General features: G+C 40.5%; 1 protein-coding gene across 6 annotated transcripts in view; it reads left to right on the top strand.

The window, feature by feature from the left end:
- LOC105225304 (RNA-binding protein Musashi homolog Rbp6) overlaps positions 1-14,025 on the top strand; it is a 467,402-nt gene that overhangs the window by 126,490 nt on the left and 326,887 nt on the right. For all 6 annotated transcript variants that reach the window (XR_007423004.1, XM_049458420.1, XM_049458419.1 and 3 more), the window contains exon 4: positions 3,607-3,688. Coding sequence is in view for 5 of the 6 variants with exons in the window: in XM_049458420.1 (XP_049314377.1) it covers positions 3,607-3,688 (82 nt within the window). In the remaining variant the exon portion in view is untranslated. The remainder of the gene's footprint in view (positions 1-3,606; positions 3,689-14,025) is intronic.

The following is a 14,025-nucleotide window of genomic DNA, read 5'->3' as shown; positions in this document are numbered from 1 at the left end:
AACTTGAAAAGTGTGGCAAGGTAGTCTCGAGTCGAAACAAAAGCAACACGGTCTTACAACTGTGTGCACAAAAGAACGTACAAAAGAAAGTAATCCGAACAATAGAGCCAGTGTGTACCACACCACCACTACCACCACATCCATAGCCTGTTTGGGGTGCTCGAGCTCAGTCCGAAATTTGCAAACCAAAACCAAAGCAGAAAAACTTAAACTAAAGTGGAAACAAAAGGAGAAGAAAAGTACTTTGCATCAACACAAGCAGAAGACCACAAAACTTAAATAGCAAACATTTCACTTTTTGTTGTATATGGCCATAACGGTAAGCTCTGCAAAATGCGAGAGAGTTGCGTATAAAAAATAGGCAGCTGCATAAACGCTTTTGCCACATCCCAACCGCACACAAATTTTTTTTTTAAAGCCGTCCAGCTGCGCAACGGAAGTGAATGCGGTGTTAGGGGAGAGTGGTGGTAGGCCGACATGCTGGGAGCGGTTTTTGGGCAATCGTTGCTAATGGTCAGCTGCTTAAAGTCATTTGCACTGGTGTTGCTATTTTCCTGTATTTGGAAATCGTTTGTCGTGCAATATTTGCGGTTTCCTCAGTCACCTGGTGTTTCTATGTGGGCATTTTTTTCTGTAGATATGTAGCAGGCCACTCTTTAATGCTGGGAAACCATGGCAACTTCAAAGTGTTAAGGAAAAGGTTGTTTGCATCACATATATCGAGATAGATAAGGAAAAAAAACGTTTGAGGTTCCCTACTTTTTTAAACAAAAAAATCACAGAAATTTCAATTTTAATGGGGTTTTGATGTTTATTATCGTACGAAAGAACATTTTTTGTCAATTGTTTTTTTTTGTTTTTTTTTTGAATATTATCTCCTTTAAATGTTAGCCGCGGCTAAGTTTCAGAGGATCCATCCGTTGAGTACAATTTTCTATGACTCGTTGAAGCATTTCGATGGATAACGGGCGATTGACGAGATGTTTTGCTCCAAGCCCTGAATCGAAGCTGGATTGTCCGCACATACTTAAGACCTTACGTATCTCTACAGAAAAAAGTCTAACGTTGTGATATCGTACGATCTTGGTTGCCAATCGACCGGACCAAAACGTGAAGTTATCTGCTTACCGAAGTGTTCTGTCAGTAAATCCATTGGCTGATGTGATGTGTGGGAAGTAGCGCTGTCTTGTTCAAACAAAATATCGCCGAAATCACGTGCTTCAATTCTACTTGCTTAAGATAATAATCCCGGCACAATTCTGAGTACTGTAGCAGGTTAAACTCATATCTATCCAGAATCGAACCGGACATACCATATACATGTCAAGCGTTTAATAAGTATCCGCTGACTCAAACCTCATCACCTTGCATGCCTCTTCACCGTACACCACTCATTGAACAGCCCTCTCCGTTGGTCCGTCCAGTCGAGCAAGCAGGTACTAGTTAATCTATAACTCTATAACAACTATAATAATCTATGCCAAATTTATTAAAGAAATTTCGTGAAATAAAAGAGTTTGCTAAACAGGGACTTCATCATGAAAGATCAGTTTGTATGCCAGCTTTATGCTATAGAGATCCCATCCAAACAATGTCCTCGGAAAGCACCATTATTTTATCGTGAAGATATGACGTCAAACAAAATTTTTGCCATGAAGTGACTAACCAAACATGGCCGTCACGAGCTGTCAAGTTCACGTCATTTCTATTCAGCTACATCAGAACTTGGAGCTTGCTTAGTTGTTCTTCGACTTCATAATAGTGAAAGCTTAATGGTGAGTGAGAAAGTGTCTAGACGCTTTTATCCGGCATTAATCCAGAAGTGGGAGCGATTAGTGTATGGACAATGGAGCGTTAGAAGTCAAGCAGTTGCGGCAAGATGGACCAGATAGGATTCTATGTTAAGTCTTCCTCTATGTAATACCGCTTAAAAGTTGAAATCTCACCTAAAGCCATTCTTCTTCCTTATTGGCGTAGACATTGATTCCTTTTCGCTCTTTGACGCCAATTGTAGATTCCAAGTATAGCCAGGTCCTTTTCTACCTGGTCTTTTCAACGGAGTCGGGGTCATTCCCTTCCTCTGCTTCCCACGGCAGTTGCTGCATCGAATACTCTCAGAGCTAAAGTATTTTCCTCCATTCGGTGCTGAACTATGTCAATGTTGTTGTTTATCTCGTACCGCTTATCGGTTCATCGACTGCCGTAGTCGCCGTTGCCAATGCGAAAACGACCATAAATCTACCGCAGAACTTTTTCTCTCGAAAACTTGTATTCATGTGTTTTCATCTTCAAGTGTTTTCCTCTGTGCCATATGGCAGGCCAGGGATGATAAAAGACTTGTGGAATTTGGTCTGTGTTCGTCTTCGAGAGAGGACTTTACTTTAATTCCCTGCTCAGAGGTGCTTTGTGTCGGTTGTCTTTTCAGAGATTTTTTTTCCAAGATTTGGCGCATGGAGAATATCAGTCAGTTGTTCATTTTCCAGGCTCGAAGCGTCCACTCTTGTTAAAACCCATACGTTTCTCTGCCAACATCAGTTGCGGGAAATAGAGTTCCCCATAGAGTGCCTTGAAAGTGTGGCATTGCTAAATCAAAGCGCTGCTACAGCAAATATATGTATATAACATATATTGCTGTTATTGTTATAGAACACTTTTGCATTTTAATGCACGATGTCATGTTTGTTGGTTGTTGTTGCTATTGTTTATGTTGGTGCAACAGCTGCTATGTTTGGCAGGCAACGGAGCTCAGCTGGTGCTTGTTGGTCCAAAATTTATGAGCCTAAACTGTCATAAACAAATAAATTTTCCGTTTTTATTGTTCATAATTAAGCGTATTACACACTACATACAAAACACAACAACAGCAAGCGCCTTAACTGCAATGCAATTGCGCGGCCATGTCGAACTGCCAAGCGGGCCATGCAGCAACTGGTGGTCGTCGCCGAAATTTTTACGCATGTATGTGTTGGTTCATGTGTGGTTTTGTGTTCTCGTTCCAAGTGTTTGTGTTTTTTGCGCGACTATGGAGTTTTCGTTTGCTTTTATTGAATTTTTATTGTATTTTAGATTTACGAGGCCGTCGAATGTGCAAGAGAGGAAGGGCTTTTTCTGGGCCAGGCTGTCAGGCGTGTTGCTAACGCTGATGGTGTGAATGGAGTACATATGGCTGGTCGTTTCAATGAATGAAGAAGCCACTGAGTGGCCCTTTGAATGTGCAACCGCGCGGCGGTCGGCAGGCCTTTGGCTCTGGTGGCGTAGCGTACAGCTATTAAGCTGGATGAAATTGGCTCGAAATCTGCTAAGCCGGCTGCTTTGCTTGATGAATGTGTTGGCAGATTTTTAGCCATTTAGACAGAAAAGTTACAACAATCTGCTGGTTTAAAGCGTAAGCGACGTTTTAATGTCGAAGGACTTTCGACAGTATATGAGTTATATAACATTGCCAAATTGTCTGAGTTCTGTAATCTCGGGCAATTATGGGTAATGTCGTCACAGTACATGCTGTCCTTTACTGCACTGAATTAATTACATTTTCACACTTTTAGTTATCGATCTTATATCCGACAATTGTTATAATGATTCGTTGTTGTGTGTGTTTGTTTTCAGAAAGCTTACGAGACTACTTCAGCAGGTTTGGTGATATATCAGAGGCTATGGTCATGAAGGATCCAACGACGCGGAGATCGAGGTGAGTGTTATTGTTGATTTGATTTAATTTATAGAAAATATCAAAGATATTTTTTTTGTTGAACTGTAGTTTGCAGACACCTTATTCTAATATTTCTACATATATATTGTACAAATAAGACAATAAGATAGAGGTTGCCAACAAGTCTTGCGGTAATTTTATATGATTTTTGTTTTTCTTACATTGACACTTGAAATGACATTTTTGATGAGTCTGCATGCCAGCTCTTTAACCGATGCTACGGCTGCGTACGATGCCGGTCCTTTTTCGACTAATTTAGCGATTTTTATCGGGCAATTTTCGACGACAGGACTTCCGGAGGCGTGGCGCATTTTCGACCACATCTACACCAGGGAACGAAAAAACGTTTGAAACCATCCGTTGTTGCGGTGGGAATGGAAACTGTATCGGGTCCCCATAAACTGCACCATTTTTTTAATATGGCGCTTGAGAGGCCATTTTTGCCTTTATCGTAGGTAGTACTGTAAATATGCCGTATTTTTCGTCGTCCACATCATCATTCTCCAATTCAGGTACGAGAAAGTCATTAGTAATGGCTTTATAGCGTTCCCAATTGACTGAAACATTGGATTGGATTGGATGTGTCAGATGATTGAGTTCCAATGGGCTTATAAATGGGTGGTTAGAACCGTGTGGGCCCATATTGTGCGAAAAACATTTATAACTATTTGGTATGTCGTGGTCAATGTAGGAATGTGGATAAGTACATAGAAATTGAACTTGCGCGAAGTTGCGCAAGTATGACTCTAGATTCTCGAGAAAACTTCGTAGTAGTTTAATCCAAATACGCCAATTACTGAGTGGGAGCTGGTGAAGGTGTTAATCAGTCTTACTCTGTCATGTTCCCTAGTTGAGCTCTTTCGGAGCAGAAGGTCTTTGCTGACCATTCGAATGGAGTGGCGGCGCAGTGTGCGAACTAAATTAGATATCATTCACACATCTGTATAAGCCTCTGGTGTCGTAGTTGTGTGCGTTGGTAGCATGGGAACTACATGGGACTACGTGTGGACGACTACACATGAGTCTTAGAAGTGTGAACAGGTTGGCCTATATCCATTAACATGTTATTACACCTCAACCGAGGTGGAAGTTTTGGATGTAGCCTTTTTAGTGCAAAAGCAGCAGGTCCAGCTTCTAGGTCCCAGCGTGGACTCAGTGCAGGCATTGGTCAGAAGGACACGAATCACACCCTGTTGGCAAGGTGTTTTTCTACAATTGATATCAAATTTTTCGGCAACGTAAGAGTCGTCACGGAAAGCTACCAGCTGCGGAAAGCAAAGTATAAGCATAATGTAAGCATAATTATAGCACACTGAGTAACTTAACTTCTTTTGAAAATATATAACTTAATAGTGATTGATCCATTTTTCACTAAATCATAATTAAAATAAATCCTGTCGAGTCTTATCTTTCAGTTCCCAAATCGTACGAATGTAGTTCCTATAATAGATTTGTTTAGTTAATCATCTAATTGATTAGCTTAGACTATACTGGCCCGCTCTCGCGCCGTACATATTACCTACAGCACTTTTGTAACGTCAGTTTAATAAGAGTGAAGTTAATTCCTGCAGGACGCCAACGCTTTTTGCGAAGTTCAATTCAGGCTTAATATCTAATGCTGTGCTCATCTGGCTCGCAGAAATCAATTTTTGTTTCGTCGGAAACCAAATTTGATTCTGTCCTGCACATGTCGAGGTTAGGTACTTAGCACCTTTTCTTGTGGCTTCTGCCATAGAGTTTCAGGCTGGTATCAACCGGTTTCTTTCTTTTGTGAAAGCTGCATCCTAAGGTTGAATATTTTAATATGTAGAACTGGTGTATAAATGTGAATGAACAGTAGTGTAATTAAGGCAGTAAAAATAAACAATATTTTAGTACCCCAAGCGAAGGTACAGGGTGGGCCATGTAACGTTTTAAATTTGAATTATCTATATTTCGACATTGGAAACGTCCAATACCATTCAGAAAGTGACATATATTCAGTAAAAAGACTAAGTTACGGAATGGGTCGCTATTCACTAGAAGAAAACTGGAAAACAGTTCGCAGATTGGGCAGAAGATCGTTGGTCATTTTACCGAAAAATCATCTTTTCGGACATAGGCTCATTCCATCTCGATGGTTACGTTTGACAGCAGAAATTGGTCGCATTTGGGGCACAGAAAACCCGCACTAAATCGTCGAGAAGCGAATGCACTCCGTACGATCACTGTATGGTTTTGGATTTTGGTCTGGTGGAATCATCGGCCCCATTTTTCTACGAACATGAAGAAGGAACCGCCGTAACCATCCTTGGGTGAGTCGTATATTCGCGCAATGTTAACCGAATTTTTTCTTCACCAAATTGAAGGAAGACTTGGAAAACATTTGGTTTCCAGCAAGGCGCTACGTGGCCATACAGCAAGACGCTGTTTCTCAATCTTTTACGCCCCATCTTCGAAAATCGCATTAATCATCAAATGAGGTGATGTTAGCTTGGCCTCCCAGAAGCAGCTGCGATTTAACTCCGTTTGACTATTTTTTCTGTGGGGAGTCGTGTTAAAGCATAAATGTCACGGCCAACCATCCAGAAACAATTGAAGAATCTAAAGTAGGAGGTTTCAAGCTGCTGTATCTGCCTGAATGTCTGAAACCATCGAGAAAAGGTACTTCAAAATGTGGGTGGATGCGGATAAGCTGCTATAAACTCAGCCGTGGTGGTCATTTTGTACGAAAAATTGTTTTCCACAAATAAATTTTCATAATAAACACAACTTTTAAATATATGTTAGACCTTTAAAAAATATTAAGCCGGTTTTTTTTTACTTTTTAAATTTAAAATTTTATACGGGCCCACCAGTTAGTAACAATTTTCTTGGTATTGCACATAGATAGAAGGCTCACGTGTAGATACATATCTCTAGTACAATAATGCATGTATGAAGATTAGAGCTGCAAATTGAATTGGCTTTTAAATAAAAAGCCTCCAAACTTTCCTAGATAACAAAGCGCTTTTACATATATAATGCGGTCATACGGCCGACTTGATGTATGTCATTCAATTGTGGGGTACGACCTGTGGCAAACTAATTTGATGTAAATACAAAGGTTTCCTGTCCGAAAATGCTTAGGAACAATCACGGGTGCACCGTGGTACATGCGTATGAAAATATCCATAAAGACCTTGGTATTTTCTATTGTAAAGAAAGAAGTGGAAGATAGCAGAATTAAACATACTTATATCTAAACTCCGAGATCTCGCCAAACCCTTTGACATAATGCTTTTGGTACCTTCCTGCTATTAAACACGCCCTTAGAAAACGAGATTATGCCTGCGTATTAAAGAGCAACTTATCACCAAAAACAGCTCAAATTACTTGCTTGAGCCTGTCTAGTTTTGAAATTGGATTTAAAGAATTTTATAACTTATTGGTTAGGCTTAAAAAAAAAGCAGATCCAAAAACAAATAAAAGATATTGGAAGTCATTCTTTATTTTTTTAAGATATAAAATAGCTTTTCTCGGAAGATCTGTTTTTGTTCCCTTGTTTCGGGATTTTATTTCCTTTTTTTTCTTCGCCATCATTTTGGCGGAACTTCCGAGCAAATCTTTGATAAACTTGTAAAATTTTCCTTCCCGCAACATTTTTCTGATGAGATTCCGTTTTTCTTTAGGAGTTCAATTGAGACGTGCCATCTATTGCTAATTCTCCATTCCCTTGAACTCTGATGCTCCTAGATACCTAAGTCTTCGGCCGAACAAGCAAAGCACAGCATTTTACTCATGCCTACCTCCGCGTACTTTCAGCATGTAACGTCCTTACTTATGCCCATGGGCTCGCAGTGATACCAATATATTATATCAATAAGTTGTGACCCTTGTCTAGGTCAAAAACCGATTGCAGTCTTTTCCCGACCGTGGTTGGAGTACAAAGTGCTGTTGCGAATAACACTTTTCCCATTGCACATGATTCTTGGCGATCCGGTATAACTGATTTTTGGCATTCCATTTCGCCTCTGATTCGACTGAGAAGCTTTATGTATTGTTTTCAGAGACTTGTATATTTTTTTTTGAAAAAAGTAAGATGCCTTTACTTACATCAGGAATTTTTTAAAATTTTGTGGAGCAAAAAAACAGAAAACTTTTTTTAGTCTAAGCCTGAAAACTATTTTCTAACGCCTTTTTAACGAACTACAATTTTTATTAATAGTGGCTGTATTTTTGACCCACATTAAAAGAAGGTGAGAATCGATACATCAAAGCATTTATCCAAATATATATATACATACACATTTACACCGTACGTAAGGCAACTGCCTTGCGGTGGAAGAAGCCAAAAGCGAATATAAAATCCACAAAACCGCTGACGAGTTTTAAAATTGTTGCGAGTAATATATATCGCCTGTTGTTTTTGCGAAAACGCAGGGTGGAATTCTTAGGCGTTTGCGCCGACTTTAATATGGATTCAGCCAAAATGTATTACAATTGCTGTGCCCTTACATATTTAATACCTGGCTTTCTGCATTCGCAGCACGACATAAATTCGGTATAAAATGTAATAAAAAATGAGCAATGGCCACCGTAATGTCCCTTAAAACTGTCACAAAATCGATTAATTTTAATAAAATGCTCATTTACATCGCCCTGTCCGCATCGCTGAAGGATTGGATTAGAAAATATGTGTACTTATGTCTACCTGAAAAGCGACTTCTTAGCGTGCAATTGTGGCTATTACAATTTGCAGTCAACAGAGTTAGTTACCTGAGTATTCCTCGGACGGTCGTTAAACCGTTATTTATTGCTAACAAAACTGATTTGCTTCGCCGTATGCTCTCACGTTGTTTCACGCATTTTTTACTTCTACGGAAATACTAAGTTTTAATATTTCCGCCGTCTTTTGAGGCGCAACACCGTAATTTATGTCCTTTGCTTGGTTATTAGATAGTCGTAGTTCTCTAATCCAGCCCACTCTGTAATATTTTTATCTTAAGTAATAAAAAATAGCACAAGTCTTTTTGTATTATAGCAGGGGAAAGCATCGAAAGCCGGAGTGAGGAGCTTTAATCCGCTAAACCTAACCTACTCTCAACTCAAGACTCTCCCACGGAACCACCGATTAAGTACTTGTATTACTGCGTGGTAGGAACAGGGCATTTAAGTCTTCTCTATTGTGAGCCTAATCTGTTGCAAAAGTCTCAGTTTTGTCATTCTGAAAGCAGCTTTCCATTTCTCAGTCGACGGACATAACACAGTTTCAGATTCTTCTATATACTCTGTATACGTCGGACACTTCGGACTAATGTCGTTGTGGAATCTGTAAAGGTAGCTTCTAAAGTACCCATACCCTAATCCAGGTTCCCAAGTCTGTCTGTCTATCTACGAGAGGATGCCGGAATAAGTCCAGCACCCTTTGAATAAGGATTGCCACCGCTGCTGCAACATTTTTATGCTTTTGTTTCTCCTCCCTATCTTTGCCGATACTATTTTAGCCGATAGCTGATATAATCGCTCGAGTTTATTTCCCTGGATGTCAATGGGTGGGTCGGTTGATACAGTCCGGAAAACACTTACTACTCGAATTGTAGGAAGCCTATGCACTGCGATTATTTGTTTAGCATAAGCTTTTGCATCCATTGCCTGTATCCATACCGGTGCTGCATACAATATTACGAAACTCATTCTTTAGCTAATAAAAATCGCCGGCTGGAATACACGCATCCTCTATTGGTCAACGTTCACGTTAGAGCATTTTGTTTGCTTTACTGCAAGTATATGCTAGGTGTTCCTTAAGTTTTAATTTGTAGTCTAATATTACTCCCAGATACTTTAGTTGCGGCTGTGAGGTAATCTCCATTCTGGAATTTACGAGTAAGACTTGTGTTTTGTGTTCAACCATTTCCAGACTCACTGAAGAGAACCAATGGCCTAAACCATTTAAGCACTCATTGGATTTGTTTTTTAGGGCGACTAATTGTTGAGCCACTTTACCACCATGAGATCGTCCGCATGTGCTATTAGCTTCACGCTTTTTGGTTGCTGTTTTCTTAGCCCTCCATCATATATGAGGTTCCATAATAGTGGACCTAATACTGAGCCTTAAGGACTCCACTCTAGATGAAGTAGCTCTTGGTGCCTTCATCCGTATTATAAATCAGCGCGCAGTTCTTTTTTGTACAATCTTTCCATTTTTTGCAACTTACATCAAATTTCGCAGTATCGACGACTTCTCGTAGTGCGTCAATAATGGATGTCTTTTTTATAAAGCCATATTGTCTCTCTGCAAGTCTAGGCTACAAGTTATTGGCTTCGCAGATTGATCGTACGTCGGTTAGAGCTTGATATTGAGTTGTCATTGCTGGCCCCATAAGGCCTATAGTTGTCTTAAACTTAGGTCACATGATGATCTTGCAATATCAGTTTACACACAGCATCAATAGTTTCCGGAACAACAACTGAATTTAGACGACTTTCACGAATTTCGTCTTGGAGTGAACTCGATTGAATTCACCATACTATGGATAAACATTGGCCCTTGATGGAGCTTTGTCGCTAAAATTTAATTAAGTTCATCAAAGCACTGGTCGAGGTTCACGTCAAAAATTATAAAAAATAGTCGACCAAAATGTTCGTCATTAAATTACATTTTTTGCTCCAGATGAATATTTTAAGTTACTGTAAACAGCACAAATAGCGGTCGTCAAAAGTTTCTGAGCATGTAACTGAGGGGTGCTCCATTTTTCAAATGAAATGGGAAATAAATGTTGGCTGTGGCTACGCCTCAGGTGGTCCATCCTGTGAGTCCAATTAACGATGACTCGTTCGAAAATTTCGACTGCTAAAGGCGAACGACCCGCTTGATGTTTGGCTCCAAGGCCGGAATCGAAGCAGGATTGTTCGCTTAGACTTAAGCCTTACATATCTCCATAAGACAAAAATCTAACGGTGTGATATCACACGATCTTGGTGGCCAACTGACCAGCCCAAAACGTGAAATTATCTGCTCACCGAAGTGTTCTCTCGTCGCGTCGACTTGTTGAAGCCAAATCTCGTTGAGATCTCGAGCTTCAATTTCAGGCATCAAATAGACGGTTATCATGGCGCAAAACGGTCGCTATTAAGAATCTGCTTGGAAGGTTACTCCGATGTCTGTTTCAGTGTTATAACTTCATCAGTTTCTTAAGATAGTCTTGAATGTTTTTGCAGAATAAACAGCACTTAGATCGCTTTTATATGGGTCGATTGTGCATTCGACATAATAGCGCCTGCAATCAGGCGAAAAAGAAGAGCGGATTTAAGTGTGATGGCCGCAATGTGCGCTGAAAGGTGTCACTAGCTCGCCTTCAATTGTGCAACTAACTTGTGTCAGAAAGACGAAACAGATATAATAAAAAAAGCTACATACAATCGGGGCGAGGATTTAGCTGATTGTGAGAGTTTATCCAGCTTAACGCTTTTATTCTCTACAGCCACCTTTAATTCACCGTTCTTCTTTGCCTGAGCATTCTAGTTCGCTTGCCGACGATACTGCGGTTGCAATGGCTTTGTGTTGCATATGTCTGTCCACTTCCGACATCTTGTTTCAGCTTCCGTTGCCGGCTACTTAAGGCAACTAATGTAACGCAATAAAAATAATAAAAAAATAAAGAAAAAAACCAAATCCACAATACTCAAAGAGCAACGCACAAGTAGCACAATTATGCGACTGAATAGCCGACGGCAAATTAGAGAAGTAGAATTTACTGAAGAGGACGGAACAAAGTGGTGGTGGCAGGAAGTATAGTTAGCCACCATTATCAATGCTACCCTTCTGACTTCTCTCTGAAAGCAACTAAACGAGCAGACTGCGCTTGGGATCTTACAAAATAACAAAACCAAGAAAAAGGCACGTCGCATGCCAGCAAGCTCGCACGAGCTGCGTTGCTCAGGAGCTATTAACCAGCGGGCAATTTATCTGCGGTACCGCTATACTACATATATGTATTCAAATTTTTTAGCTAAAGATATACAGAGTTTGAATGACGGCTTTTGCGGTGGGGCAGGTATGTAAGACACACTGTAGGCATAGCTTTGCCAGGTCTTGAAGACGTCTGCACCCCTGTGTATATTTTCATTGGTGCCTTTCTCAGTTAAGTGGCATCGCGTCAAGTGCCTTACGCTGATTTGTGCCTTCGCATTGTACTACACATGGATTTTTTCTTGGCCTGTAGAGGCGCAGCACCCTGCCATAAGTCGTCCTGGTCGACCTCAAAACAAGTCCTTGAGCACGCAGCAGCCACCGCAAAGATGTGCACGGTGCAAAAAAAAACATTGAAAATTATGCATATAGAAGAAATAAGAAATTTTAATACAATAAGGGTGTACGAAACGTGCACCGGCCGTCTAACAGATGCGTAGATAGCTGACGGTTTGAGCGCGATCCTTGTGTAGGAAGCACTCGTAAATGTAAAGGACTGTGCATGAAAACAAAAACCACACGTAAGTGCACGCACTCTCAACAATGCAAGACAGAAGACGCACCACCACAAATCCAAATCAGCGGCACAGGGTGTGTTCAACACAAAATCCTTATTAAGGTATATTAGTTCATATGTTATATTTTGAAACCAACACGTGGCGCATGATGCTGGCCGCGGCTTTAATTCGTAAAGCTTATTGAATTTAATCCAACTAAAGTTATTCTGGGGAAGAATCAGGTTCCAGCGTAAAAATTTTATATTACAATACCTGGAAACTAAATGGAATAAAAAGAGTTGTCTTTGTAGGGGTTACCGGGACTATAAAGTCATGTCCGCTCATTATACTTCCGCAGCAGCTGTCCGTAGACATCTCTACTCGGAAGATAGTAGCCAGTGCTGATACAAGAATAAAGAAAAGTAGGTTGGAACTCCAACCAGATTATGCTCACATCGCTATTCTGAGCCAGCGAAACTAAAGTAAATCAGACTATATTCTTGCAAGATTAGATTTCAGTAACCCTTCACGTGTGAGGATAGTCTCTAAGAGTCTAGAAGAGGCTTAGTAGAGGAGGATGATACAGCTTCTATCTATCTATAACGACGAGTCCAAAAGAGACTGCGGAGTAGTGGTGGGTGTATACTCCGATGATCTAAAAATATCTCTCTCTCTCCCCATTCGACTACGAATATCAAACAGCAGCTTCCAGTCCGACGAACTAGATATAGAAAAGGCTTGTGATGTTCTACTGAATAACTACTGGAATGCCACTTATTAATTCCAGCGTAGTTAACAAGTGAAGAAAGGCATTAATCCCGCTAGCAGGTCCACAATTTGGGTGCTCGGCCATGGGATCATTTTCGGCAGCAAAAAAGCAGACGAGTTGGTCAAACTAAGAACCTCTTCAGATGAATCTGATGCGGAGTTAATACCATGCTCGCTGGGAACGATCAAAAGAGAGCTTTATATTCACTTTGAACAAGGAGCGCAGTGCAATAAATAATCAATTGCAAGATAACGAAGCAGATATGGACCAAGTATAATAAGACTTGAACTAAAAATGGGTCCAGAAATAGTATTTTCAGGCGAAATGGCGCATCTGGCGCTAGCATCTCTTTAGAAAAACGAGAATGACTCTTTGAATCTTTGCAGCAATAAACGAGAATGACGAGTGGCGTAAAAGGTGGAGATGTGACCTTGAGATAGACCAACTTACAAAAGCGCAGCCACTTAGATCGCTCTGCCATGTAACAAGAATAGACAATAACAAAACACAGAGGACATAGCAGTCACCAATGAAGTAAGGAGATGACACCGATAAAAATGAATTGACGAAATCGAGGAAGACATTAAGAACGTTGGCACACAAATTTGAGAAGAAAACTGCAATTGGCCGTGATGTCCGGAGCTCGCATATGTAGCAGACCAAAACGCATCGGAAGCTGTAGCGCCAAAAGATGATGATGATGCATTTGATGTTATGATCAAGAATTCTTCTGCCACTTTTTCGTCTTGCGCTCGTTCACTTCACTTCCTTATCCAGTTTGGGGAAAGTAGAACTTACGGCGCGAACAGTTAGTGATATGAATATCATCGGCGTACGCCAGCAGCCATCCACTCTTATAGAAGATTGTACCTTTTCTATTCAGCTCTACAGCTCGAATTATTCCCTTCAGCAGTATATTGAAGACACACACGATAAGGAGTTACCTTATCTGAAAGGCTCCGATTCTGATGGAGCTTTTGGTATTTGTCAACGTCAGTCTACACAGATTTGGGGAATGGTGAATATCTGGTCGGTTTGACATCCCCCCACATTGATGGGGACCAGTTTGTTGACGGTGGGCTCGACAGAATCTTATATGCGATGTTGAGGATGCTTTTCC

The sequence above is a fragment of the Bactrocera dorsalis genome, chromosome 5, assembly GCF_023373825.1.
Source record: "Bactrocera dorsalis isolate Fly_Bdor chromosome 5, ASM2337382v1, whole genome shotgun sequence".
Taxonomy (NCBI): domain Eukaryota; kingdom Metazoa; phylum Arthropoda; class Insecta; order Diptera; family Tephritidae; genus Bactrocera; species Bactrocera dorsalis.
Note: the sequence above shows the minus strand (reverse complement) of the source record. Positions and strands in the feature narration are given on the sequence as shown.